Below are 25,556 nucleotides of genomic sequence, written 5' to 3' on the forward strand. Positions count from 1 at the left end.
TGGGATCCTGGCATCTATTATGGGATGTATGGCACATACGTAGAATGTGGAAAGCTGTATCCCAGTGTACAGGAGAAATCGGCTTTTAAGAATGTAAGAAAAGCCCTGCCTCTAAATTTGATTGGATTTATTGTATATCTATGCTTCTTTTTGATCAGCTGAATCTCAAAGCAGCTTACAAACAATAAATACCGTAACCATAATCTACTGAAAAACAGCAGAACACCACAAATGCAGCACAAGCCATTTAAAATATTTTTTAAAATTAAAAAAAATACGATAAATAAAACATTATTTTCAAAATAGCAACTAAAAAAAGAAGTTGAACAGGTAAATTGGTGGCAGCACAGTCATTGATAATCACAACTTCCATGAGTTTGCCCCCCAAACAAAAATGAAAACCTGGACATATGGCAGTCGTCTGTCCCCCCCCCAAATTGCTGCAAATTCTTGGTCATTTTGGTTGCCCTTTTCTGAACCTTTTACACCTCTGCAATAACCTTCCTGGTTCTGCTTCAGCAGGGCTTGATCTGCTATATTTAATAGTGTTTCCCAGAAAAGACATTAAGCTGGTCACTTCCCTGTAATCTCCCAGATCCCCTCTCTGAATCCTTTAAAAAAAAAAAAAGGGGTGTTTTACATTGGCTACCCCCCCCCCCTGTTTTCAGAGACAGAGGCCGATTTTAGGGACAAATTGCATGTTTTTGCTAGTAGATCAGCAGTTTCACATTTGAGTTATTTAAGAATTCCTTGGTGGATGTTATCCAGACCCATTATTTTGTCAAAAAGGCCTAGAACTTTGCTTGCTGTCACTACTATTTGCCTGAGTTCCTCAGACTCACTTTTTGTGAGATTTAGTTCAGGCCCTACATCTTCTGCTGTGAAGACAGATGCAAATATTTTATTTAGCGTACGGGTAGGCAAACTAAGGCCTGGGGGCCGGATCTGGCCCAATCGCCTTCTAAATCCGGCCCGCGGATGGTCCGGGAATCAGCTTGTTTTTACATGAGTAGAATGTGCCCTTTTATTTAAAATGCATCTCCGGGTTATTTGTGGGGCCTGCCTGGTGTTTTTACATGAGTAGAATGTGTGCTTTTATTTGAAGTGCATCTCTGGGTTATTTGTGGGGCATAGGAAATCGTTCATTTCCCCCCCTTCAAAATATAGTCCGGTCCCCCACAAGGTCTGAGGGACAGTGGACTGGCCCCCTGCTGTAAAAGTTTGCTGACCCCTGATTTAGCATCTTGGAAAAACCATTTTCTTCTGCTAGCATACCTTTGAGTCCCTTGTCAGCTTCCCTAGCTGACCTCGGGCTGCTAATGTATTTGAATAGGGGTTTTTTTGGGGAGGGGGTCTTAATGTTTTAGCAATGCGTTCTTTTTCCCATTCCTTATTGCTCTGTGCCTTTCTCTTGCCAAAGTTTATGTTCCTTTTTATTATCATTTGGACAACGCTTTCATTTTTAAAAGCAAGACTTCTTGCTACTAACAGCTTCCTTGACTCTGCTCATTAACCACACTGGCGGCATCTTGGCCCTGATCTGTGGTATAATTCTAGCTCAGCGTCTGTTTCTCCAGCAATGGTTTTAATGGCTGCCTGGCAGATATTCAACTTGTAGTGTTTCCTACATGGAAAGGCAGTGAAACTACACCAGTTGAATTTTTGAAGCTATTAGATGCGAGTTTATGAAATATGTATTATTTAATACGCTATGTGTGCAGCTCGGAAAATGTTGCCTAAATTTGTATTTATTTTTTATTGTCAGTCCTTTTTAGAAAAAGTGTACAGTGGTACATCAGGTTAAGAACTTAATTTGTTCCGGAGGTCCGTTCTTAACCTGAAACTGTTCTTAACCTGAAGCACCACTTTAGCTAATGGGGCCTCCTGCTGCTGCCGCGCCGCCGGAGCCCAATTTCTGTTCTCATCCTGAAGCAAAGTTCATAACCCAAGGTACTATTTCTGGGTTAGCGGAGTCTGTAACCTGAAGCGTATGTAACCTGAGGTACCACTGTACTTAATGGTCCTCTTGTTTTTCCTCCAGTAAGCAAATTGCAGTGGATTAGCTAATTATGATGGAAGTCTGTGTAGACAATATCAGATGTTCCCCCTATAGCATAAGTCGATGTAAACATAGGCTGTCACAATTTCAGAAATGTTTTTGGCTCATCTGAGTGCCGTTCCCCCAGATTTGTTTGTAAATCATAAAACGATCAAGCCTGGGTTCTCTAAACTTTGATTGTAAGACAGAATACCAAATAACTTTCCAGCTTGTTGTCTCGGTCCAGGCTATGGGATTATGAACATGTATTCCAGGAAGCTGTTGGTGAACCTTTATGTAAGCTGTTCTTCCTTCTTACCCTCTTGACAGTTTATACTTGGATTCTGTTCGACAGTGGAATTTGCTGCCAAGGAGTGTGGTGGAGTCTCCTTCTTTGGAGGTCTTTAAGCAGAGGCTTGACAACCATATGTCAGGAGTGCTCTGATGGTGTTTCCTGCTTGGCAGGGGGTTGGACTCGATGGCCCTTGTGGTCTCTTCCAACTCTATGATTCTATGATTCTTGCTGCAAAGCATCAACTCAGCCTCAGGTGTGGCTCCCATGGCTGCCAGTTGCCCTAGGAGGCATCCCGCATTCACAGGTGTATAAAAGGATTTACGAAGGCCTGTAACCCTCTTGGCACTAATCAACCGTACACAGCTGCCACTTTGCAAACAACCCAGATGGGAGGCTGAATCGAGGGAGGGGGCCTCGTTCGCAAGGTGAAGACCTCAGGAGACTTGGAGGTTCTGTGCCGTGATGCACAGAGGATATTGTGTTGTCAGAGATGCAATGCAGATCTCTTTGGGGTTGGATACAGATTGTGGTGGCGCTGTGGGTTAAACCACAGAGCCTAGGACTTGCCGATCGGAAGGTCGGCAGTTCGAATCCCAGCGACGAGGTGAGCTCCTGTTGCTCGGTCCCTGCTCCTGCCAACCTAGCAGTTCGAAAGCACGTCAAAGTGCAAGTAGATAAATAGGTACCGCTCCGGCGGGAAGGTAAACGGCGTTTCCGTGCACTGCTCTGGTTCGCCAGAAGCGGCTTAGTCATGCTGGCCACATGACCTGGAAGCTGTACCCCGGCTCCCTCGGCCAATAAAGCGAGGTGAGCGTTGCAACCCCAGAGTCGGTCACGACTGGACCTAGTGGTCAAGGGTCCCTTTACCTTTACAGATTGTGGTCTGAGCCAAAAAAAGATCAGCAGAAAGTGTGTTAAAGGAAAAGTGCATATTTTCCCCACATTTCTGAAGCTCTGCACCTGGCTGATTTTGTATGTTATGTGGAAGCACATAACCTGGAAGAACAAGTGAGCTGTGTTTCCTTTTTGAAGTGTAACAGCTTGACTTCGCTCTATCATGTCTCCCATTTACACTTTCAGATATATCATTAAGCAGCCATTGTGGCAATTACCTAGGAAGGGTATGCTATAACTGCCTTAAGTTCTTAAATTTCGTTACCTCCGGTGGTTTCTGTTTGAGCTACAGGCCTGATTTTATGATATTGGGTAAATACTCTCCTTATTTTACCTTGGGGAGAGATTACAGGGGTGCCCTGAAAATGTTGCTATTAATTGCTAGGGTTTGCCGTTCTTCAAGTTTCAGCCTTCTTCCCCAGACTCTCTAGAACAGCATCCCCACCTTTGAGTCCCTAGATGTCATTAGACTACAACTCCCATCATCCCTAGTCAGCAAGTTCAGGGATGTTGGAAGTTCTAGTCCATCAACATCTAGAGACTCCTAAGATTGGGGAAGGCTGGTCTAGAAGTTAAATCTCTGTGTGAGAGGGCAGATGAAACTTGTGTCTCTGGTCACATGGACGTCAGTGTGAACCCTAAGGCAGTGTTTCCCAACCTTGGGTCTCCAGCTGTTTTTGGACTACAACTGCCATCATCCCTTGCTAGCAAGACCAATGGTCAGGGATGATGGGAATTGTAGTCCAACAGCAGCTGGAGACCCAAGGTTGGGAAACACTGCCCTAAGGCACAGGGTAGTGCAAAGCTTGCCGTTTTAGACATCTCTACTACAGAACAACAAACCCCTGTGTTGCAAACTTAACACAACAAACAATACAAGCAACACGCAGACCAGTATACTAGATAGCACTGTAATTCTTATTGCGTAATATACATGATTTAGTAACAAAATCAAAATGTGTGCACTTGTAAATTCTCTAATATATTTGAAATCAATTGAGCACATGTCTGTCAATACTTCTGCGGACTCTCAAAGATTGACAGACGTGTGCTCAGTTGATTTCAAATATATTAGAGAATTTACAAGTGCACACGTTTTGTTTTTGTTACTAAATCATGTATATTATGCAATAAGAATTACAGTGCTATCTAGTATACTGGTCTGTATTGTTTGTTATTTTAGACACCTCAGCTGCTGAAGCTCATTTTTCACATAGGGCAATTATGTTTTCCTTTATCCCAAAGAACTAACACCCTTTTTGCAGAGTGTTAAAAGTTTTTGCAGAGTGACCGTATTTACCCGAATGTAATGCGCCATCGAATCTAATGCACACCCTGGTTTTTGTGACGTAAGTTGGCAAAAAAGGTGTGCATTACCTTCGAATAAACACGGTAGTTAAAAGCCAGCCTATAGTAAGTCAGGTGGGGAGAAGCCATCAGCGGTGGACAGAAGGGAAGTCCTTCGGCAGTGGTGCTTAGCATGTGACTAGGAATATTGCAAGTATGCAGTGAGTTCCCTGAGAAGCAATGACATATTTAACAATTGTGTGTGTGTGTGTGTGTGTGTTTTTTTTCCCTAACGGATGGGGCATGAATGATACATCACTCTGCACGCATGGATTCATCCACTGTGCCTAACTGCTGACAGAGGAGATTCCTATCCTAGCAGAACTCGTATCAGGGGATCAGAATAATCTGCTTTTCCACTGAAGCCAGCCTCAGGCAAGCGTTGCGCATGCATTCTGTCCATATGCTATCAGCATCAGAGAGCGCTGCTCGGGCGTGCAAGCCATGAGCCAGCCAGAGCTAGATGTTTCTTTGACGGAAGGAAAGCAGTCTGTTGTTCCTCGAAATTCACTTGTGTGGGGGGAATTGCATGGTGGCAATTTTTTTAAAAAATGTACTAGTCGTATACTTTCAGAAATCACGCACATCTGCCCAGGAGTCAGGAAACAGAAATGGCATTCTCTCTGTTCGCGTGATGGGGTTTTATCTGTCTGCTGCACATGATGAATGTATGCAATCAGCTCTACATGACTCTGCCCTTGAGGAGTTCTAGCGCAGAACGCAGTGGCCCGTGTCCTGATGAGAGAGGGCTGGCAGGAGCAAATAAAAGCTGTTACACAACAACGACACGGGCTACCTGGCTTCCAGACATGGCCCAAGGGGCTGCTGTTGATCTATGACAGCCAAAGTGCCTTGGAATCTGGTGCTCTCAAGGAATGTCTTGACTCTGATTAAAATGTTCCACGAGGGCCTGCTTCAAACGCTGTCTGCATGTACCAGGGCAGGGTGGAAAGACAGCCTGTGGACCTCTGGATGTTGTTGGGACTCCCATCAGCCTCAGCCCGCATTGCCAGTGGTCAGGGATAATGGGAATTGTAGTCCAGCAACATCTGCAGGGCCTAACATTCCTGTCAGGAGCAAGCCAGCAGTAAATAATAATAATAATAATAATTTATTATTTATACCCCACTCATCTGGCTGGGTTTCCCCAGCCACTCTGGGCAGTTTTCAACAGAATATTAAAATACAATAATCTATTAAACATTAACAGCTTCCCTAAAGAAGGCTGCCTTCAGATGTCTTCTAAAAGTTTGGTAGCTGTTTTTCTCTTTGACATCTGTTGGAAGGGAGTTCCACAGGGCGGGTACCACTACCTAGAAGGCCCTCTGCCTGGTTCCCTGTAACTTAGAATCATAGAATCCTAGAGTTGGAAGAGACCCCAAGGGCCATCGAGTCCAACCCCCTGCCAAGCAGGAAACACCATCAGAGCACTCCTGACATATGGTTGTCAAGCCTCTGCTTAAAGACCTCCAAAGAAGGAGACTCCACCACACTCCTTGGCAGCAAATTCCACTGTCGAACAGCTCTTACTGTCAGGAAGTTCTTCCTAATGTTTAGGTGGAATCTTCTTTCTTGTAGTTTGGAGCCATTGCTCCGTGTCCGCTTCTCTGGAGCAGCAGAAAACAACCTTTCTCCCTCCTCTATGTGACACCCTTTTATATATTTGAACATGGCTATCATATCACCCCTTAACCTCCTCTTCTCCAGGCTAAACATGCCCAGCTCCCTTAGCCGTTCCTCATAAGGCATTGTTTCCAGGCCTTTGACCATTTTGGTTGCCCTCCTCTGGACACGTTCCAGTTTGTCCGTGTCCTTCTTGAACTGTGGTGCCCAGAACTGGACACAGTACTCCAGGTGAGGTCTGACCAGAGCAGAATACAGTGGCACTATTACTTCACTTGATCTAGATGCTATACTCCTATTGATGCAGCCCAGAATTGCATTGGCTTTTTAAGCTGCCGCGTCACTTGGCTTCTCGCAGCGAGGGAACCACCAGAAGGCCCTCGGCGCTGGACCTCAGTGTCCGGGCAGAACGATGGGGGTGGAGGCGCTCCTTCAGGTATACTGGACCGAGGCCTTTTAGGGCTTTAAAGGTCAGCACCAACACTTTGAATTGTGCTCGGAAACGTACTGGGAGCCCCTTTCATCCCTCTTCTGGTTCTGGGAGACCAGGGAGGATGGGTCCTTGTTGCAGCAGGAGGGGGAGACACCCTTGTCTCTTCACCAGCCTGACTCGTCTCTGCCTCTTGGCCTCGTTCCTCCCACCGTCCTACATCAGCTTCTGCCTCTAGACTTCTCTAAGCCCACTCATCCCTGTTAGCCCCCTCAGCTTCCAATACCTCTTCCCAGTCTTCTCCCTCGGACTATTCATTGTTGTCCCACCACCACTCCCCGGCCTCTGAGACTGACACAGCTGGTTCCTCCCACCATTTCTCCGTGACAGTTCCCCACCCTTGTACTAGGGCATTGTTTCCTGAACTTGGGTCTCCAGCTGTTTTCAGACTACAATTCCCATCATCCCCTGACAACTGATCTTGCTTGCTAGGGATGATGGGAGTTGTAGTCATGCTGATGACACCCAACTCTATCTGTTGATGGATGGCCATCCTGACTTGGCTCCAGACACACTGATCAGATGTTTGGAAGCTGTGGCTGGATGGTTACATGGGAGGCGGTTGAAGTTAAATCCTTCAAAGACAGAGGTCCTTTGGCTGGGTCGGGGTGATATGGGATGGGGGGGCAACTCCCATCTCTCACGGGGCGCAGTTAGTGCCAGCACTGTTCGTTAAGAGTTTGGGTGTAATCTTCGACACCTCCCTCTCCATGGAGGCGCAGATTGCAGCTATAACAAAGGCGGCATTTTTTCATCTCCACCAAGCTAAGCAGTTGGCTCCTTACCTCTCTCGCCCTGACCAAGCCACTATGATCCAGGCGACGGTCACCTCCAGACTGGATTATTGTAACTCGCTCTACGTGGGGCTGCCCTTGAGACTGACCCAGAAACTCCAGCGGGTGCAGAATGCTGCAGCGAGACTCCTTACGGGGTCTTCGCTGCGAGATCACATTCACCCAGTGCTATACCAGCTGCACTGGCTCCCGGTGGAGTACAGGATCAGGTTTAAGGTGCTGGTTTTAACTTTTGAAGCCCTATATGGCCTAGGACCCTCGTACCTATGGGACCACCTCTCCTGGTATGTCCCATGGAGGACCTTACGGTCTTCAAATAAAAACATCTTGGAGATCCTGGGCCACAGGGAGGTTAGGCTGGCCTCAACCAGAGCCAGGGCTTTTTCGGCTGTGGCCCCGATCTGGTGGAACGCTCTGTCACAAGAGACTAGGGCCCTGCGGGACTTGACATCTTTCCGTAGGGCCTGCAAGGCAGAGCTATTCCACCAGGCCTTTGGCCAAGGCACAGTCTGACCCCCTACTTTGGTAATCCTCACAGAACTCTAGCCCAATGGTTCCCATTAATTTGATTTGAACTGATTTTATAATGAAATGATTTTGGAATGCTGTATTATTTTAGTTGTTAGCCGCTCTGAGCCCAGCTTCAGCTGGGGAGGGCGGGATATAAATAAAATTTTATTTTATTATTATTATTTATGATTAGTCCCAAAACAGCTGGAGATACAAGTTCCAGAAATACTGACTGCCCTAGGATGTGAAGTGGGATCTTCTTTTTAGCAGCCGTAATTTTGTGGAATTGTTTCCTTATGGAGTCCAGTGTTTCAGGATTTCCTTTTCCCCCCTTTTCTTTTAAAATACTTTTAACGATTTGACTCTGCTCTGAATGTTCTGTTATATTATCAGAGGAATGTTGGCTTTTTGTCCATTTTCACTGCATTTGAGATGTATTAATTAACAACTCTTGAATGTAATTTGAGAAGAGCCGGGTATTAAATGTAACCTTTATTACGAATTTAGAGCACTGAACACTCTGCAGTGAATACTCATTATAAGACATCTTTATGAACTATGGTCACTTGGGAAGCAATTATTAGTGTTTGTAGAACCTTTAATCACCACTTTGATATCCAACAAGCAAAGGGTTTTATAGAGTCCTGACATTCGTTTTGCAGAAAGAAAAACTCAATTTAATGGTAGCTTTGGTGCCAGTGGGGCTTAAAAAAAATCAATTCAGCAGTTACTGGCACGGCCTTTTATCCTCATATGGAGCTGTTTGCGTTCTTCGCAATCCATGAATGTATATTACTAAATTAATTCCTGCTTCCCTGCTGTTCAGAAATAATTGATTCAATAATAAAGAGTTGTGATCTGATACCTATGGCTGCTTCTAGGCAGAGGATCAGATAGTAGATAGGTCGCTTCTTTCCGCAGACAAGGGATTTTTTCGAAATATATTGTGTGCAGTTCCACGAAAATTTGACGCTTTCCCATCTAGACGTAGCTAGTTTTTTCATGAGACTTAGGGCAATTTGCCTAATAGGACAGTTCTCTTTTGCAGGCTTGCAAAACAGTGGCGTCCAGCGTTATCAATTAAGGAAAGACGTCATAGTTGAACAGGTCACCTCAGATGCACAAACAGGTCTCTTGGGACTAAGGAGGAGGTCCTGATGCTGGGAAATGCATATGGCCTACCATGGGCATAGCCATGATTTTTGTTAGGGGGGGCAGAACCTCAGTTGCTATGGATTTTTATGGATTTTTATTGATGGGGGGGGCAGCTGCCCCTCCCTACCCTGCCTTGGCTCCAACCATGTGGCCTATGATGCTGACCAATCAGACTTGGGCTGTAAGGGAGCCAAGATGGCAGGGCTGGTTAAAGAGATTTCACCATTGGATTGCAGAGTTTCATATTTATTTATTCAGCGGACTAGTTAGTGCGCTTATATATCCCATTTTATAGCCCCAAGAAGCTCACAAAGTGGCTTTTAGGATTCTCAGAATGAAATCACATCCCAGTCTTCAGTACAGGAAAACCAGTTACATGGGGCGCATCCAGGCTGATTTGATTTAAAACAAATCACGATTTAAATCACTATTTAAATCACTAGTCAGTAAGACTTGATTTAGATCATTATTTGTTTTACAGAAAGACCCATTCTTGCTGGTATAATCTTAATATTTACAACCAGATGGAGGTTTCATTTTTGGAATATTAAATTTTCAGAGTAGTTTTTACAGTTATATAAAAAATGACTGATTTGGTTATACTATTAGAAATGCATTGGGACTTCCGGGTTGGCGCCATCGCCGAATGGCGGACTCCCTCCGAGCTCCGGAGGGAGTCTGCTCGGCAGGGGCTGGGTTCTACCGCGTCGGCGTCGCGGGGACCATGGGCGCTGAAACCCGTGGGCATGGTGACTCGGCGGGCACCGTTTGCGCCCCCCCGACCCGCGAAGGAGCCTTTTTAAAGGCTACGGAGCGGGTGCCGGGGGTGTGTGTGGTGCTATGAGTCCTCCGCTTCCCCTACCGAGCGAAGCCGCATGCCATTTGGCGGAGAGCGCTGACTTCTTCCATTGAAAATTCGGATTAAAAAGAAGGGGTAAGGCACCAGGCCCTGATGGATTTACAGCCGGCTACTACAAAGAAATGAAATCTATTTTGGTGGGACCTCTAAAAACGATTATGAACAATATCTTAAAGAAAGGAGAAACCCCAGAGACCTGGAAAGAGGCATATATTACGTTTATCCCCAAACAGGATGCAGATCCAACCCAGGTTAAAAATTACAGACCAATTTCACTCCTAAACACAGATTATAAGATATTTGCAGGAATTCTGGCAAGAAGGCTGAAGATTTTGCTATCAGAAATTATTCACAGGGACCAGGCGGGATTCCTGCCAGGTCGGCAGATGCGAGACAACACAAGAAATATAATTAATATGCTAGAATACCTGTTAGGATTGACAAACAAGCTATAATGGTGTTTGTAGATGCCGAGAAGGCATTTGATAACGTGATATGGAACTTTATGTTGAAGAACTTAGAACACATGGATGTGGGTAACGATTTCTTTAATGGGGTAAAAGCAATATACACAGAGCAGAAGGCCAAATTGATCATAAACAATATGGTGACGGAGGAGATAAGGATACAGAAGGGAACAAGACAAGGATGTCCGCTTTCTCCATTACTATTTATAACTGTGTTAGAGGTCCTTATGAACTCAATAAGACAAAATGAGAATATAAAAGGAGTATCAGTAGGACAGAATGTTTATAAGACCAAAGCCTTTGCCGACGACTTAGTAATAATGACAGAAGAACCAGCAACGGCAATAGGGGAAATATTAAAGGAAATAGAACAATTTGGAGAAGTGGCAGGCTTCAAATTAAACAAGACAAAAATGAAAATGATAGGAAAAAACGTGGACCCAAAGATAATTGAAACAATCCAACAACAATCGCAGATAGAGATGGTCAAAAAAGTCAAATATCTCGGCATCTGGTTAACACCCAAAAACATAGACATTCAAAAATAATTATGAGCCGATGTGGAAGGAAATAAATAAAGATTTAGAGAAATGGGGAGGGCTAAAATTGTCATTCTGGGGAAGGATTAATGTAATCAAGATGAATGTCTTATCAAGGTTGATGTTTCTATTCCAGACCATCCCTATAATCAAAGGGAGTCAAATCTTTAAGGAATGGCAAAGGATAGTCTCAAGATTTATATGGCAGGGCAAAAAACCCAGAATTCAGTTCAAATTACTGACAGACGTAAAGGAAAGAGGGGGCTTTGCCCTGCCGGATCTGAAACTGTACTATGAGGCATCATGCTTATGTTGGATAAAAGAATGGGTAAAATTGGTGAATACGGAGCTGCTCGACTTAGAGGGCTTCGATAATAGATTCGGGTGGCACGCGTATTTATGGAAGAACAAAAGGAAAGTACACAAGGGGTTTGCAAATCACATTTTTAGAGGGCCGCTAATCGAAGTTTGGGAAAGATATCAAAATCTGTTAGAGCCGAAAACACCACATTGGCTTTCACCTCTCGAAGTAATGAGTATAAAAACCACTAATATGAGAAGCAATTGGGCAACTTATGATCAGCTACTAACTAAGGTTGAAGGGAAATGGAAGCTAAAACCGTATGAGCAAACAAAGGAACATGTTTACGATTGGCTACATCACCATCAGGTGAATCAGATGTTTAGTAAAGATATCAAAGAAAGAGGTTATGCAGATAAAGACTCAAAATTCCAGACAGAAATAATAAATAATAAAGTGAAAATTATATCTAAGATATATAGGATGCTGTTGGACTGGAATTTAGGCGACGAGGAAGTCAAATCGGTGATGATCCATTGGTCAAGGGATATAGGTCATAGTATACAGTTTGAGGATTGGGAGAAACTTTGGAAGGAGGGGGTAAACTTTACGGCATGTACTTCGATAAGGGAAAACGTTATGAAGATGTTTTATAGGTGGTACTTGACACCCATGAAATTATCAAAAATGTATAAGGTGGATAATAAGTGCTGGAGATGTAAAGACATAGAGGGCTCCTTCTACCATATGTGGTGGGAGTGCAGAAGGGTGAAACAATTTTGGGAGAAAGTACACACTGAATTGAAGAAGATATTAAAGTACACGTTCATAAAGAAACCAGAAATCTTTCTTCTAGGGATATTAGGACAAGAGATAAAAAAGGAAGATCGCAGATTGGTATACTATGCGGTTACGGCAGCAAGGGTAGTATTAGCCCAGAAGTGGAAACTACGGGAAACCCCAACGGTGGAGGAGTGGAGATCTAAGTTGTCGGATTACGCAGAGTTGGATAGATTAACAGGAAAAGTTAGATACATAAGAGACCAAGTGTTCACCAAAGATTGGGAAAAGTATGTAGATTATCTGGAATGTATTAGTGAAGGGCAAATAACGCTAAAGGGATTTAGAGACGTACTGTGAAAGACTAAGAGTTATTGTGCAAAGCAAACAGGAATTAGGAATCGGTATAATGACAATATAAGTAATGAAACGTGTAATTTTATTTATTGCTTCGAATGATTTACGGACAGGCTGAAGGAAGTCCCGTAAGAGACGACTATGTTATATGGATGATATGGAAATGATAATTGCTGTTTATTATTTTTAATTTTTCTTTTCTGTGTATTTTCTTTGTATTTGTGTGTTACCTTGTGTGTTTTTTTGGAAATAACTAATAAAAAAGAATAAGGGGGAAAAAAAAAGAACAACCCGTGAGTAATTGGAAACTGGACTTAAAAAGGGGAAAAAAATTTAAATTCGGAGCGAGCGGGGGAGGTGCAAAAAGGAAGTCAGTCTCCCCCTGTCGTAGAGGATTTAAAGCAAAGGATTTAACAACTAAGATCGAGTGCTACCTTATTTTGATAAAGTCACTAATTTCATGATGGAAAATTATAAGACTGGGCTGGAGGAGAAAAGTAGAACGTGAGCTAAAATGCAACCCCCCCCCCCCGGGAACCGGGAGCGATCCGCGAGAGCGCCGGGAGAGGAGAAACAGAGGCTTTGACAGCTGTCAAAGGAGCTGTCAAAGCTGAAGAATAAAAAGAGAACTTTGTTATGAGGACTTTGCCGGTTACATTTGTTACAAATTAGATATAAATTGTTTAAAACAAGGAATAACAAGTTACTTTGACTGTTGGGTGCGATCTGGAAGGAAACTGAGTTACTATAATCCCTCTAGAGGGGCTGTGGGACACTACAAGTATTGCTGGCATGGAATTTGAATTGGACTTTTTATCTCCTGGGAAACTGCAGAAATGGAACACTATTTTGTCTACAGAGGTCTCTACACTAAAGGAGACAATAGATTTATCTATTGAAGAATGGAAGGGACTTGACGTAAAGTTTTGTTCCTGAATAACAAAGCCTCTGTAGGGGATTTAGAAGCTTTTGGAATTGGAACATTTTTGCAGGAGAGCAGGAAAAGAAACTAGAGGAAAGTGAGGAGAGAGAATAATAAGAACAACATGAACAACAAGAATTGGACAAAGCTGGAAGTGGGAACATTTGGGACATCCAGATTTGAAAGGTCTAAAGAAACAAAATTGGAGTTTTTACTCTTAAATACAGAGATCTGGATGGAAAAAATGGACCTTTTTGAGATAGAGCTTTTCCAAGATTGGACGCTTGAAACTAAAGATGATCAAAAAGACGGCAAAGACTATTAAAAAGACGGCAAAGTGGACTTGTGAAGGATTTCGGCCTAGATGTGGGATCTCCAGGATGACAACAGGCATTGATGGACATTGGGGAACGCAACCGGGAAAGGGGGGAGGGAAATTTGGAATCCAAAGGGTGTTAAATTATATTTTATTCTTTGTTCCATTTTCTTTTATTTTAATCTGTTCTGCACATTAAAGAGGGGAACTCGTGGAAGGGAGCGGGGTCGATTTTAGGGGATGGAAAAACATTCTTAACAACTTTTCTGCTGTACTTTATTGGAAGGAGAAAAATAATCATTTCATTAATAACAATTTATTTAACTAAAACAATAACATTACAGCATATGTATCCATGTTTGTTAACTGATATGGTTATACGATTTATTTATTTAAAAAACACACACCTCAGAGTGAGTTTTAGGTAAAGGTAAAGGGACTCCTGACCATTAGGCCCAGTCGTGACCGACTCTGGGGTTGCGGCGCTCATCTCGCTTTATTGGCTGAGGAAGCCGGCATACAGCTTCCGGGTCATGTGGCAAAGCAGAGCAGCGCATGGAAACGCCGTTTACCTTCCCGCCGGAGCGGTACCTATTTATCTACTTGCACTTTGACGTGCTTTCGAACTGCTAGGTTGGCAGGAGCAGGGACTGAGCAACGGGAGCTCACCCCATCGCGGGGATTCGAACTGCCAACCTTCTGATCAGCAAGTCCTAGGCTCTGTGGTTTAACCCACAGCGCCACCCGCGTCCCTTTGACTGAGTTTTAGCACACATGAAAAACTTAAAACAAATCCTTATTTCCTGATGAATAGCCTTTGGACTATTGTTGTAACTTAAATAGAAAACTATCTTTTAGAAAGATTTTTCCTCTGAAAGCATTTTATTTTTAAAACCCAATTTAAATCAAAGAAATCCAATTACATATATATCATTGGTTTTTATCCACCGTGGGCACATCCAAGTTAGTCGTCCCATTCACTCAAGGACCTCTGTGTGTGCAATGAAACATCACCCCTCTCTCTCTCCTCCCCACACAAATATGTTCTGGGAGTTTCCCCCAACCCAGTAAAGCAGATTTTTTATTTATTTATAATTATTTATTAGATTTTACTATAAAACACACACGAAATCCTGTAATTGACACGAATCAACCCTCCCAAAAATATAACATAGAATCAGAGTTGGAAGGCACCCCGAAGATCACCTTGCTCCTCATGATTGATTGATTGATTATACTTTTATTTATACCCTGCCCATCTGGCTGGGCTGCCCCAGCCACTCTGGGCGGCTTCCAACACACACACAAAATACAGTGGCACCTCGGGTTACATACGCTTCAGGTTACATACGCTTCAGGTTACAGACTCCGCTAACCCAGAAATAGTGCTTCAGGTTAAGAACTTTGCTTCAGGATAAGAACAGAAATCGGGCTCTGGCGGCACGGCAGCAGCAGGAGGCCCCATTAGCTAAAGTGGTGCTTCAGGTTACGAACAGGTTAAGAACGGAAAGAATTAAGTACTGAACCCGAGGTACCACTGTAATAATAAAACATCAAGTATTAATAGTAACAATCAGATCCTGTATAAAAAGTCACAATAACTTTAAAATAACTTATACCAAGTAAAGCAATACGCAATACTCCATTAGAATCCAATAATAAACACTAAAATTAAACATCAGCAAGTCATAATTAAATAAATAATTTTTAAAGCAGAGGTTGGGTGGTCATCTGCCAGAGATTCCTTAGCTGTGATTCCTGCATTGCAGGGCGTTGGGCTGGATGAGGGACGCAAGGATGTTTGTTGTTTAGTCATTTAGTCATGTCCGACTCTTCGTGACCCCCTGGACCAGAACACGCCAGGCACTCCTGTCTTCCACTGCCTCCCGCAGTTTGGTCAAACTCATGCTGGTAGCTTCAAGAACACTGTCCAACCATCTTGTCCTCTGTGGTCCCCTTCTCCTTGTGCCCTCAATCTTTCCCAACATCAGGGTCTTTTCCAGGGAGTCTTCTCATGAGGTGGCCAAAGTATTGGAGCCTCAGCTTCAGGATCTGTCCTTCTAGTGAGCACTCAGGGCTGATTTCCTTCAGAATGGAGAGGTTTGATCTTCTTGCAGTCCATGGGACTCTCAAGAGTCCTCCAGCACCATAATTGAAAAGCATCAATTCTTCGACAATCAGCCTTCTTGATGGTCCAGCTCTCACTTCTATACATCACTACTGGGAAAACCATAGCTTTAACTATACGGACCTTTGTTGGCAAGGTGATGTCTCTGCTTTTTAAGATGCTATCTAGGTTTGTCATTGCTTTTCTCCCAAGAAGCAGACGTCTTTTAATTTTGTGACTGCTGTCACCATCTGCAGTGATCATGGAGCCCAAGAAAGTAAAATCTCTCTCTGCCTCTCACGCAAGGATAGGAGAGGGGCGGGAAGTCCCGTTGCGCAAACGGAAGTCCTTGTGCGAAGAGGATGACTTGGTTGGGTGCGACCCGTGGTCCCCACAGGGACCTAGGATTATTCAGGCAGCATTTCCTGCTCTTTCTGCTGTCCTTAGTTGGAAGACAAGAGCTCTCTCCAAACTCTTCTGAGGCAAAGGAATAGGCCTGAGCTTCTGGATCTCATTCCAAACAAGATGGGAACTGTCTTCAAGTTTTCTCATAGGCCATTGCCAGACAACAGCTCCCTCCAAGTTCCTCCGAGTGAGAGGAGTGGGACTGAGCAGCTGGAACCATGATGGGAGCAGTTTCCAGGCAGCACTCCCAAAATATAAGTATCTTGCAAATTTGCTTGGAAGCCTAAGAGCTTGGGGGGGGGGGAAATATTCCTAGAACTGCCAGATTTTTAAAGGTCATTCCTTATGCGCAACCATCTCCAGTGAGGAATTGTGCATGGAAATCTCATCAAAGTGGAATGCATATGTTTTTCCCCTCATTTTAAGCTTACGCCTTGAAAACCCATCCAAGCAGTCTACCTTCCTTGGCCCCTCAATAAGGGACCATTGTTGTAACGCAGCTTGCTATTTAAGCAAATGCCCGGCACAGTGTTAAGCATTCGTATGTGAGGCACACACTTGAGAATAGATCCCTGCTGAAAACAGTGAAGCTCAGTTCCAAGTAAACATGCATCGCTTTGAGTGACACATGCCAAGTTTTTGCTTATTTTAATTCTAAATGTGTGCCTTTACCTTCCAGATCTTGCTTGGTTAAGCTAAAAATGAAATTCCAATAACGCTTCCCTCCTCCGAAGCAGACTTTAGGAACGCCCTCAGGGATTTTTGTTTCTTGCCTTTGTCTTATTCCCAGCAAAATGTGTGCTTGGTGTTTCCAGTCTGTTCCTGTGTGATTTATGAGCCTTTCATGAGCAGACATCCACCAGCTTGTAAATAATTGCACTGACAAGGAAGGCCAGCCTGGTAAACAGATTATTCCTAATTGTGCAGGGAGAGAGTCAGGAATCCTACTGTCACATCCAGAAGCATACCTCATTCCTCATGTTTTTCCAAAGCCCTGGCTGAAGACTTAAAGGGCAAGCCACGTCATAGTTGTGCGAGTGGAGTATAAATAATATATGTATGCATTGAGTCAGAAAAGAATCTACATCTGCAAGTGAACTGGCCAAAAAATGAATTGGTACTCTTCCAGGCTGGTTGAACATTATTGCCACGGACTGAAAAAAGCTATACTCTATTGTTTTGGCACAACATACCCTAGTATACTTAATACATGATACTCTGGGCAACATTTACTGCCCTTGGAACCTCTAGAGTTGTAAATACAATAGATAATAATAATAATAATAATAATAATAATAATAATAATAATAATAATAATAATATCTTTATTGTCATTGCCCCCTTTCGGGGACAACGAGATTACTTGGCTGCTCCATCCACCCAGGTAGGGCACTCCACACAAAATCAAAACAACTCTAAAAACACTAATTAAAACAATACAGTATAATACAGCAAGGAAGATTAGATGACTTTCAAAGTCCAGGTTTCCCATTCAGGGCCGAGATCGCTCTGGAGAAGAAGCTGTTCTTGAGACGGCTCGTTCTTGTCTTCATCGTCCTGTATCTCCGTCCCGACGGCAGGAGCTCAAAGAGACAGTGACCAGGATGCGATGGATCTTTTACTATGTCCAGTGCCTTCCTCTGGCACCTTGTGGCATAAATCTGCTCTAAGGTGGAGAGTGGGCAGCCAACAATGCTCTCTGCTGCCTTCACAACTCTGCACAACCCCATCCTGTCCTGGGTAGTACAGCTTCCGTGCCACACACATAAGCCATAAGTGAGCACGCTCTCAATGGCACAGTGATAGAAGATAATAATAATTAGAATAATTTGTAACAGAAGCTCCACCTGGCTTCTTCAAAGTTGAGCAGCTAACAAGGTATCCACTCAGCTTGCTGTTTATGAAAAATCAGCCTTTTAAAGGCTTAACTTCCCTGATTCGCAATTCTCTGAAGACCTGTTACTTCTTTCTCCCTGACCTCCATTTTTTTTTGGTCTGCAGGCTTGTTAATTGGTTCTGGCTGTGCTCTTTATCCTCTGGGCTGGGACAGTGAAGAAGTCCGGCAGACCTGTGGTTACCTTTCCAACCAGTTTGAGCTGGGTAAGTAAGTGGCTGCCAATTTAAACCAATGGTTTAAATAAAGTTAACGGTTTTGACTAAGTCTGCTGAAGCATTTTGCAGGATCAGCTTAAGCCTTTCTGCCGCCCTGACCTCTGAAATTCCGCTGCCACCAAAGTTAGGACAGTTGCCACCATAGCTGTCAACCGTCCCTTATTTGGTGGGAAAGTCCCTTATCCCAGCGCCGTGTCCTGCTGCTGTCCCTTATTGATGATGTCCCTTAAATTTCCCGTGTTTCAAAGGAAGCAGCTCCTCTCCCTCCCTCCCTGCCGGCCAGGGAGGAGGGAGGCTTCAACTGTGTTGCTTGGCTGCCCGGCCCGCCCCCCTCCGGCCTCCGGCCTCCTGTCACCAGCCTCGGCCCCCGGGAGCCCCTCCCCGCCGGGACTGAGGAGGCTTGAGAGGAGAGCGAGGGCAACCATAGAGAAAGCAGTTCAGAGAGAGGAGAGGAGGAGGCAGGTGTTCCAAGGGCTAACCATAGAGGGGGAAAGCGGAGGAAGGACCGCAAGCGCTTCTCCCATAGATTTGTAGTGGTAGACTAGCATAGATGGTCTGATCTGCGGGTTTACTTCGGGCACTATTCCCCCCCCCTCCTCCCGCCCCGCCTGATGGAGCTGAGAGCTGCAGATGGAGCACGAGAGAAAAGATACAGAACTGCAGCAGCATTTTCGTAGCTTGGACTTCGTTTTGTGTGAAATGTGGTTGCTGCTTGTAGTTATTTAATTGCAGTGTTTCATCAGCTGGTGTCTTGAGCAGCAACCTCTGGAAACGAAGGGCTAAAAACTGGCGCTGCTCTCCCAAATTATCTGGTGTCTCTTCGTATTTCAGCTGGTTGACTAAAATCCATTATTTTGGCTGCTGGTCCCTTATTTTCAAATCTGTAAGTTGACAGCTATGGTTGCCACCAGCCCTCCTGTTACAGAGTAAAAGGTCTGCCTGCTATCTACTCTTGAGAACCTGCCAGGATTTTATTGTATTTGATTTGTGGTATGGTACCTGTCTCCTCCCACTAGTAACTTGGGAGGCTGCAGATGGGTGATTTGGGATTGTAGTACAGTGGTACCTTGGGTTAAGAACTTAATTCATTCGGGAGATCTGTTCTTAACTTGAAACTGTTCTAAACCTGAGGTTCGCTTTTGCTAATGGGGCCTCCCGCGCCACCGGCACACAATTTCTGTTCTCATCCTGAGGTAAAGTTCTGAACCCGAGGTACTACTTCTGGGTTAGCGCAGTTTGTAACCTGAAGTGTTTGTAACCCGAGGTGTTTGTAACCTGAGGTACTGCTGTATACAGTGGACACTCAGGTTGCGGACATGATCCGTGCAGGATGCACGTTCGCAACCCACAGCGTTCGAAACCTGCATCTGGGCATCTGCGCATGCATGGGTTGCAATTCGGCGCTTCTGTTCATGTGCAAAGCACGATCGCCGAAACCTGGAAGTAACCCGTTCTGGTACTTCTGTTTTTTTTTATATAAGATATTTATTAAAGTTTTCAAAAAATATTACATTAAAGCAAAAAGAGAAAGAAAACAAAATTACAGAAATAAAGACAATTTAAAAACACATATAATTTCCATATACTTATTGTCTTTTAACTTACTTTCCAGACCTCATACCTCCCTTTCTTATATTCCAATTCAAATTATTTTTTCAGCAAATCCTCACCATTCGGTCTTTTACTTATTTCAGAACCTTATTTTCCTTATCTCTTAAGCATTACAGCTGGAAACCACTTAATTTCTGTCCAACATCATTCTAACATTCCTTAATTTTACAATATTTATAATAATAATAATAATAATAATAATAATAATAATAATAATAATAAATTTTATTTATATCCTGCCCTCCCCAGCCGAAGCCGGGCTCAGGGCGGCTAACAACACTAAAACAGTACAACATTATAAAAACATTATAAAAATTAATTAAAATCAAAATTGATGGCAACCATAAACTAAAGTTTTGTAAAGATTGCCAAAGGAGGGAGTCAGGCTGCGCCCTGACCAAAGGCCAGGTGGAACAGCTCTGTCTTGCAGGCCCTGCGGAAAGATGTCAAGTCCTGCAGGGCCCTTGTCTATTGTCTATTCTGCAAATAGTCTTTGAATTTCTTCCAACCGTTCTGGTACTTCTGGGTTTCAGCAGTCCGCAACCCAAAATAACACAACCTGAAGCGGCTGTAACCCAAGGTATGACTGTATAGCATGTCTCCCAGTTGTCATCATGAGGCATGCGCAAAGTGCTTGGGAAAGAGGTGGAGAGGGATCTGCCTGCTGCTTTGTATCCAGGGACCTGATGCTTCCATCTGCTTCAGAGTGGGACGTTTGTGTCACTTAAACTCTCGAGCTCATGAATTGGAGTCACGGTGGCTCTCTCCTTGTTGCTCTCCCAAGTGCTGCAAAGCAACAGAGGGTGGCTGAAGCCTGCCCAGTTGAATGAATAAGCAATCCAGTAGCAGAGAGTTGCCTGGAGGCAACTTCAACTATCCTAGTTGTGTTAGGCTTGTGAGTATGTAAGTTAGCTATACTATGCAACGTCTTTATTTTTTCATCTGTGTCTTTCAAAAGAAGTGCCTGCTGTTTTAGCATGTTCTTTATGTTATTTTAAAATAAACCTTTTAAAAGAGAAACTGGTTTTAGTTTTGTGTGCCTTCCCGGGGGAATAGCTAAGTCCTAGCCTTACGCTTGGTTACGCTATACCGTAGAATTTCTGTCTGCAAGTTTGTGGAAACAACTTGTGGAGTGGGGGGTAGCCAGGATAACGGGTCGCAGCCTTCTCCCTGGGTTGTGATTCTGGGTCCCCTGGAACAGAGGGAGTGGTGGCAGCCCTACCGGGTCATTTTTGTTCTGTTTTGCAAAAAGTAATGTACCTGCCGACCCTGCCCTAGGAAGCCTGGTGTGGCCGGAGAGCAGAGACAGGCAAGGGAGGGGCAAGCGGTTGGGGGACACATTTACTACATGTGCCCAAAGGGGTTTGGGGGGACAGGTGAGCTAATGAGCAACTGGGATCTCTTATCTGAAGATCCTAAGCAAACACTACTGGGCCAGAAGTACCGTATTTTTCCGTGTATAACATGCCCCCATGTAGAAGACGACCCCGATTTTTTGGGACTGCAAAAAAAAATTTAGGGGGAAATTGCCCAAAGTTGTTGAGCTTTTTTCTTTTTGGGGGGTGTGAGATTGCCCAGAGTTGTTGAGAGCCAGTGTGGTGTAGTGGTTAAGAGCAGCGGACTTGTATTCTAGTGAACCGGGTTTGCTTCCCTGTTCCTCCACATGCAGCTGCTGGGTGACCTTGGGCCAGTCACACTTCTCTGAAGTCTCTCAGCCTCACTCACCTCACAGAGTGTTTGTTGTGGGGGAGGAAGGGAAGGAGATTGTTAGCTGCTTTGAGACTCCTTAAAGGTAAAGGGACCCCTGACCGTTAGGTCCAGTCACGGACGACTCTGGGGTTGCGGCGCTCATCTTGCTTTATTGGCCGAGGGAGCCGGCGTACAGCTTCCGGGTCATGTGGCCAGCATGACTAAGCCGCTTCTGGCGAACCAGAGCAGTGCACAGAAACGCCGTTTACCTTCCCGCCGGAGCGGTACCTATTAATCTACTTGCACTTTGACGTGCTTTCGAACTGCTAGGTTGGCAGGAGCAGGGACCGAACAATAGGAGCTCACCCCGTCGCGGGGATTCGAATCGTCAACCTTCTGATCGGCAAGTCCTAAGCTTTGTGGTTTAACCCACAGTGCCACCCGCATCCCTATTTCTAAGGAATACATAGCGTCTTTTCCCTAAAACTAGCATTCATCATCTGGCGATTCAAGCTTTTGGGTCATCCCTAGTGACAAGACACCAGCTTGTACACAATGCAGACATTGCAGCCCAAGCGAGGCACCCAAGTCCCCCACACTGAAATGGGAAGTTACGCATAGTTCTCCATCTTGACGTTATTGGGATAGAAAAGTCCCGTTTTAATATTCGCGCACCCAAAATAATGACATGCCTCGTAACAAAAATGCACCTCTTTATTTGTTCTTTGCAGGGTTTCCTTGAATTAATTGCAGTTTGCATTTTTAATTTAAAGGGGGGGGGGGGAGAAAAATAATAATGGTGGAACCCATCTAATATTGTCCTTTGTCTTTTGTTTACCTGTAGGCACCTGTGAAATTGGCTGGGCTTACTATTGTACTGGAGGAGGAGCTGCTGCTGCAATGTTGATCTGCACTTGGCTAGCCTGCTTCTCTGGCAAGAAGCAGAAACAGTACCCTTACTGAGACCAGAAAGACGCAGCACAAAGAGAACCAGTTGAGGGATTTGGAGTGGGGGGGTGGGGGGGAGAGAGAGAGGAAAATAAATGTGCATGCAAGCCTTTCTTGGAAAGGTGCAATCTGTTCTGCACTGTAGCCAGATCAGTATGAACAAGAGTCAGTGACGTTTGACACTGAATGAACAGTGGAGTTCTCTGTAACTTAGGGGTATAAACCAGGAATTTCATAGAGCTTATGCTCTTAACCACTTTATTCCTAGCCTATTGTGGTGTAGTAGAAAATGCAGGAAGCATTCACTTTCTTGTGTGTAGGGAGGAGGAAATTAAGGGTTTTTAAGCAGTGCTTCAGTTGAAAGGGTTGAAAAAAACTACATGCTGGAAGACAAGGATGTAGCCTTATAAAATATTATTTAACATGACAGGGGATTGGACATAAAGGGGGCATTTCTTCACGGTTTTGTTACTCTCACGGTGTGAGTAACCAGATTTCTCTGACGTGATCAGCCACGTCGGCTCACAGCTACAGCACCTGCCTTGTGTGTGTGTGGATGGCATCTATTTTGAGGCCTTAAAAGTATTAGCCAATCTGATGCAGAGTTTTAATTTTGTGAACTTTAACTATGAAACTTGTTACGTGACTCCTGTAAAGCACATCTGCCTACTTTTGCACAGACACTTTTTCCTTCACACGGCACCTAACTGCAGATTATGTGGAGATTTTTTTTCACAATGTACCAGACTCCAGCCAATTGGACTCATTTGCCTGTCTGCGTACCATTAAGCAGTTTGTAGTAGCAGCTCACTGCGGAAGGCTCTGATACTCAGGCAAAGCAGCCAAGGGGTTTTCTTCGTTATTAAAAAAAAAAAAAAAGCATCAAGTCATTTCTCTCCTTTCACAAATGCACATGCTAACTCGCTCCTTTACTTTCACATAACCTGCAGAAATATGGCCAAAGTACACATTGCATATGTTTTTACAGGTATTTGTGTGTACAGTCAAACCTCTTCTTACATCCGCCTCTGCTCATGTCCATTTTGTGCAACGTCCGCGGCAAATCCGGAACTAACCGGCAGGTTTGCTGCCGTTTGCGCATGCGCAGAAGCGGGCAATCGCCACCCGTGCACAACGGCGCCTCTCCCAGCGACCCGTTTCAACTTCCAGACGGGCCTCAGGAACATAGCTGTCAACCGTCCCTTATTTGACGGGAAACTCCCTTATCCCGCTGCTGTTCCTTATTGATGATGTCCCTTAAATTTCCCAGGTTTCCCGGCCAGGGAGGAGGGAGGCTCCAACTGTGTTGCTTGGCTGCGTTGCTCACGCAATAAGGAGTCTAAGAATGGGGGGGTGGAGCTTGCATGCCTTGTGCCAATCAAATCGTCCACGTTGCCTGGGCTTCAGCGCTTCCCAGCGGAGAGGTGATGGTGGTTTTCCTTGCTGCATCCCCTTTGTCGGGTTGCTGCGCTGTGGGAACCACCGCTTGAGGCTTCACTTGGCTGCTGGCTGGGCTTTCTGCCTTTGGCTCGGAGGGGCTCAGAAGTTGAACATACCTGTGCCCTGAAAATCCCTTATTTTGGCTGCTGATCCCTTATTTTCGAGACTGCTGGTCCCTTATTTTCAAATCTGTAAGTTGACAGCTATGCTCAGGAACGGATTATGGTCGTGAGTAGAGTCTTTTTTGGCACGCCGGTGGGGAGAATTGAGCATAGTTCCATCCCACCATCCTGAGCTATGCTCAGGAACGGATTATGGTCGTGAGTAGAGTCTTTTTTGGCACGCCGGTGGGGAGAATTGAGCATAGTTCCATCCCACCATCACAATTCCACGATGCAAAAAAGGGGCGTTACTCTATTGCAAACATTTTGTAAAGTGTACATTTGGCGTGCACCTTCTTCTCACACGGTATCACACCTATGCAACATAGGTTTCTCTTCATTCACAGATGGAAATGCTCACAGATTGCCTGTTCAGCTCCCTCTTCCTCCATGTTAATTCATGCACACATACCTCAAAGCACAGCACCCACAGACCCCATTTATATACACTTCCTCTTCAGGCATGCTTTTTTACGCTCTCGTCTTCTTGATTCATTGCATTCACTCCACAGAGAAGCAACAAAGACCAGCATGTCCTCTCCTGCTTCTTGTTTCCTTCTTTCGCTGCACAGCTTCAGATGTTCATCAAAAGTAGCAACAAAGGAAATGCAAGCGACTTGCTTCCGCTCTGGTAGTTTTCATGTGAAAGGGAGATGCGGGCATCGCTGCTGCAAGGTCTTCATTCTCCTTGGCACAGAGAGTGCGGCTCGATGTCGCACAAGACCAAGAAATAGCAACAGAGGACAAGTCCTTCTTTGTTTACTTGGATAGTTTTGTTTCGAGACCACTTCTTTCATTACTGCTTTGGGCGATGAGCCACTCGCAGAAAATCGCTGTGGAGCAGAGCAATTGCGACTAATAATCCTTGCACTTCTCTTTTGTTTTGCTCTGCTCTAGATCATACAAATTTCAGTATTATACCACGTTTTAAACGAAAACAAAAACCCTAATGGACTAAAGGGCCATTTTTCCCAGTATTTTATATAATCTGTGTACACGTGTTCTCATGTTTTATTAATGGCCTTTCCACACCTATATACATTTTATTAACCTCAATGTTTTTCCAAGTTTCTTACCAAAATGCAATATTTTACTCAGCGTATGTAGCCTTTTAGATAGGGACGTTCTATGAAGGGCAGGAAAGAGACAGTTCTGTCCAGTGAGAATTGTGGGTGTGGCACAGTAGAATATTATGACAAACATCTTCCAACTTTTGTTACTAATAGCTAGGTACTTATTGACGTATTGTGCTGTATTGTTTATTTTAATATTCATCTTTGTAATATAATATGAAATGTACGATATCGTTTGTATTTTAGAATCTGTAAATAAATGTCTTCTCTATGATACTTCAGCCGTCTGGTTGAGTTTCCCTCCCTCCTTTATTTTTTATTAT

At 44.3% G+C, this 25,556-nt stretch overlaps 1 protein-coding gene across 1 annotated transcript in view; it reads left to right on the forward strand.

The window, feature by feature from the left end:
• LHFPL6 (LHFPL tetraspan subfamily member 6) overlaps nt 1–24,281 on the forward strand; it is a 34,641-nt gene extending 10,360 nt beyond the window's left edge. The window contains exons 2-3 of the mRNA XM_081855753.1: nt 18,201–18,299; nt 22,456–24,281. Coding sequence (XP_081711879.1) covers nt 18,201–18,299; nt 22,456–22,574 — 218 coding nt within the window. The 3' untranslated portion in view covers nt 22,575–24,281. The remainder of the gene's footprint in view (nt 1–18,200; nt 18,300–22,455) is intronic.
• The last annotated feature ends 1,275 nt before the right edge of the window (nt 24,282–25,556 follow it).

Source organism: Podarcis erhardii, assembly GCF_964252035.2.
Source record: "Podarcis erhardii genome assembly, chromosome: 3".
Lineage (NCBI taxonomy): Eukaryota > Metazoa > Chordata > Lepidosauria > Squamata > Lacertidae > Podarcis > Podarcis erhardii.